The sequence below is a fragment of the Nicotiana attenuata genome, chromosome 8 (genome assembly GCF_001879085.1).
Source record: "Nicotiana attenuata strain UT chromosome 8, NIATTr2, whole genome shotgun sequence".
NCBI lineage: Eukaryota > Viridiplantae > Streptophyta > Magnoliopsida > Solanales > Solanaceae > Nicotiana > Nicotiana attenuata.
The window spans coordinates 16756422-16761137 of NC_031996.1; the positions used below are offsets into that span (position 1 = coordinate 16756422).

Here is a 4716-nt window from a genome sequence, read left to right on the forward strand (position 1 = left end):
ATGGAGATTGAGAGTGCTCGCAGAGCTGATACTCGGGCCAAGATTTTCCTGACGATGCCGGCAAAATATCAGCGTTATCGCGATAAATGCCGCGAGATGCACGAGCGGCTCAGGGCGAACCCTAATGCTCGATCCCTCGGCGAGGAGTTGGAGAAGAGGGACCAGCAACTGATGGAGGCTATCCGTAGGAGTAGTGTACTCGAGGAGAAACTTCGTGCCAAGGATGAAGAGCTTGAGCTGGGTAAAGGGGTTGCTGCAGAGTGCGAACATCTTCAGGTGAAGTTGAGATCTATGCAATCAGAGATGGATCAGAACCTTATCAGGGTTGAGGCGATGAGCGCGGAGTGGATGGGAAAGTTGACCGAGTTGGAGAGAAAAGTTGCCTGTTTGGAAAATATCGAGAGTGCTTGGTCATCGGCTTTGGCGAGGACTGCGGCTTTAGAGAACACCATTCGCGTCCTCCAATCCGAGCAGGAATCGGAGAGGGCAACGACCACGTTGAGGGAGGCGAGGCTTGAGGAGAGCATTGGCGAGATCGACCGAGATTCATCGACCCTAGTAGACCGGGTCGCTGCTCTTGAGGCCGAAAAGGAGCAACTGTTGGCTCAAGCCGAATATTCCTCCGCCGCTGCTCCTCGTCATTTGCACGAGCTTTGGGTTCATGCTGAAGCCCAGCGGGATATCTACAAGAGTTTGTGGGAGGCGGGCAAAGTTACTGAGGCCGCGTATGAAGGAGCACGGGCGAAGGCACGAGAGGCTCATGTAAACTGTGGGTATGACTCTGCAATGCCGGAAGCTGATGAGGGTGTGGGTGATGAGGGAGGATCTCCTGGGGATGGTGTCGAGTGATAGAATTGCTATCTTTGTTTCTCTTTTTTTATTTTTTATTGTTGTTTGTTGTTCTTTTCTTGGACTCCGTTGGTTTTAGCTATAAGTAGTTTGTAGTCGTTTGCGCAGTGGCTTTGTATGAAGAGGATTTTTCATTGTTATACGCCTCCTGTACTCCTTTTCCTGTTTTTCTCTTCATAATGTTGATGCAAAGTAGATTTATGCATGCTGATCTCCTGCTTCTTACGGGACTTCAAGGTCGCTCGATTTGAGTGGAGCCTTGATGACTGCTTTAGCTGACGGGACGGTGTTTTTCACCTCGTACCAAGGTGCTAATCTATCAACGTCCGAATGGTATCGAATTCTCTTTCTAATAGTTGCCTTAGCTGTAGGGATTTTATTTTCGAGCTTATATCAAGGAATTATCCCGTCGCGAGTCCCAGTTATCTTCGGCGATGGCTTTCGGTCTTAGGGGCATTATTTCGAATTCTTGTCGAAATGTTGGTCCGTCGTCGTTCAATCTAGGTCGAATTCTTCTTTTTGGTGGTGGCCCTTGGCCTTGAGGGTGTTATTTCGATCCTTCGCTGAAACATTAACTCGTCGTTGTCGAGGTCGAACTCTTCTTTTTGGCGGAGGCCCTTGGCCTTTAAGGGTGTTATTTCGATCTTTCGTCGAAATATTAACACGTCATTATTCGATCGAAGTCGAACTCCTCTTTTTGGCGGAGGCCCTTGGCCTTAAAGGGTGTTATTTTGATCTTTCGTCGAAATATTAACCTGTCGTTGTTCGATCGAAGTCGAACTCGTCTTTTTGATGGAGGCCCTTGGCCATAAAGGGTGTTATTTCTATCTTTCGTCGAAATATTAACCTGTCGTCGTCCGATCGAAGTCGAACCCGTCTTTTTGGTGGAGGCCCTTGGCCTTAAAAGGTGTTATTTCGATCTTTCGTCAAAATATTAACCCGTCGTCGTTCGATCGAAGTCAAACTCATCTTTTTGGCGGAGGCCCTTGGCCTTAAGGGGTGTTATTTTGATCTTTTATCGAAATATTAACCCATCGTTGTTCGATTGAAGTCGAACTCGTCTTTTTGGCGGAGGCCCTTGGCCTCAAAGGGTGTTATTCTGATCTTTCGTCGAAATATTAACCCGTCGTCGTTAGATCGAAGTCGAACTCATCTTTTTGGCGGAGGCCCTTGGCCTTAAAGGGTGTTATTTCGATCTTTTGTTGAAATATTAACCCGTCGTCGTTCGATCGAAGTCGAACTCGTCTTTTTGGCGGAGGCCCTAACCATTGGGACGTTACTTTCAAGCTGGCGTCGAAGCAGTATCCCGTCGTAAGTATGGTGCTCTATTCTATTTGTTGGAGTATCGTGGATGCTAGTTTCATTCATACATTGGAGATTTGTTGGAGTATCGTGGATGCTAGTTTCATTCATACATTGGAGATTTGTTGGAGTATTGTGGACGCTAGTTTCGTTCATACATTGGAGATTTTGATTATATTCTTGTAGGAAACATGTGTTGACTTTGTATGTACAATGGAGATTTGGCTATCTATACCCAGTCTCCTCCATTACTCGGCCCGGTACCGTGTCGATGGGTTGGGTGATGATCAACACTTCAGACTTTGAGACGTCTCCCTTGTCGCCTCATCAGAAATATCACCGAGAAAACCTGATAGAGACAAAACCCGGGTGAGGGAGAAAGAGTACGAATTAGGAGGCGCCTCTTTTCAGAAGTGGAAGTATTTGAGATGGGCGACATTTTCCAAAAAAAACTCGGTCGTTCTTTCCGACAAATCGAGGGCCGTTGTCGCAACTGATTTCTTTGGGAACGCCAAAGCGGCATATTATATTTTTCCATATGAACGCTATAACTTCATACTCACGTATTTGAGTATATGCACCTGCTTCCACCCATTTAGAAGAATAGTCGGTTAAAACCCAAAAGGAAGCGTACCTTACCTCGCCCTGTTGGAAAGGGTCTGACAATATACATCCCCCACTTTATGAAGGGCCATGGCGAAGTGACTGAGTGCAGCAGTTCTCCCGCTTGGTGTATCATAGGGGCGTATTTTTGACATTGTTCGCATTTCCTGACGTAGTCTGCGGCTTCTTTTTTCATGGTGGGCCAGTAGTATCTCGCGCGGATGAGGCATCTGACGAGGGCACGGTTTCCTGTATGAGCACCTTAGTGCCCCTCGTGTACTTCTTCTAATAGCCGCCTCGTTTGGTTTGGTCCGAGGCATTTGGCCAGGGGGCCATCGAACGCCCTTTTGTAAAGGTCGTGATTCACGAGGTGTACCCGGTCGCCTGTATTCGGAGCTTTTTGGCTTCTTTCTTATCTTGAGGGAGCGTTCCTTCCTGAAAATAAGTTATGGTACGATTGCGCCATTCCCAAGTCAGATTTATGGAGTCTACCTCGACCTGGTCTATCGAGGAATGGAGGAAGGTGACCACATTTTCTTTGTTGATATTTCGGGTGGCTGCCGCCAATTTAGCGAAGCCGTCTGCTTCGGCATTCTGTGCTCTGGGTATCTGGTCGAGGCGGCATTCATCGAATTCTGGTAGTAGTTTTGTAATTTTCGACTGGTACTTCTGTAGTCTCGGTTCTTTGATTTGGAAAGTCCCAGTGACTTGATTCACTACGAGCTGGGAGTCGCAATGTAAGACGAGTCGTCGAGCGCCATATTTTAGGGCTAATTTCAATCCTGCAATCACAGCTTCATACTCGACCTCGTTGTTGGTCATTTCGGGGCATCGTATGGATTGGCAAATCACTTCGCCTGTAGAGACTTCGAGGACGAGTCCCAGTCAGTTTAATTTTGCTTGCGTCGGGGAGCGTGATATCGGAGAACAGGAAATGCTGCTGCTTAGCTCGCACTCGTTTCATACACATTGGAGTTTTCCCGTCTAACCTTTTCGTTATCCGGTTTTGAGATGTCGAATTGGCGGGTGAGACGACGAATTACGCTTTGAACTCGGGGGGGGGGGGGGGTCCTCCTTGTCGGCCTGATGTTTAAGTCCCTAGGGAGGTTTTCTCGGGACACCTTTTGAGTGAGGGAGATGAGGTATCGTTCGAAGGGTAAAGCTTCCGAGGCGTCTGGTTTTTCTGGTGGACGATATTTCAGTGGTTCCATAATAATTTCCTATTTTTTAGTTGGGACGTTTCTTTGCTTGCTCACCCGTGCTGCACTTACGTTCTTGTTAGGCAATCAACAGAAGGTGGGTTAGGGTGATATCCTCCTTATCCCGATTTGATGAGTTGGTGAACGAAGGTGGATCAGTGGCGTTACTTGCTCTACTTGGCGTTCCGATGGTTGAAGATGATGGTGTTTTCTGAGTTTGGTAACCGTATTCGGTCCTGCTTCCCTTCCTTTTTGTGCCTTGGTTCACTGCAGGCCAGGCTTGTTTTGACTGGTTCATTTGCTGCCCGGCATGTGGGAGATGATGTTGGTTGCAACTTTTGCTTGTATATAGCATCATGATCTAGGCTGGCGTGTGAGATTTACTTACCGTTCCTCTCGGCGGGTGATCGTGTTTCCGGTTTTCTATCTGGAGGAGACTAGGAGGTTTTCACTAAGAAATCCCACAGACTGCGCCAAATTGTTTGACTCAAAAGATATTGAAACCTTTTTGAACAAATCAATCAAAGAAAATGAAGAGGTAAATCTTAGTCAAGGCTAATAACATCCAGATCTATAGACGAATCGGAGAACAATGCACACAATGAAATAGGAATAGATCAATCTTGTTGCTATTTTACATTTCTTCATTCGTTAATCGATGAAGATCACTGTTTTTTGTCTTCTATGGGAAGATTCCTCTTTCTAAGAAGATTACAGAGGAGAAATAAGAGAGAGAAAAAGGCCCCCTTTCATTGAGAGACTC

General features: G+C 46.7%; 1 protein-coding gene across 1 annotated transcript; it reads left to right on the plus strand.

The window, feature by feature from the left end:
* LOC109231528 lies at window positions 1–849 on the plus strand. The gene has a single exon (XM_019397188.1). The coding sequence runs from the start codon at window positions 1–3 to the stop codon at window positions 847–849; it is 849 nt and encodes a 282-aa protein (XP_019252733.1).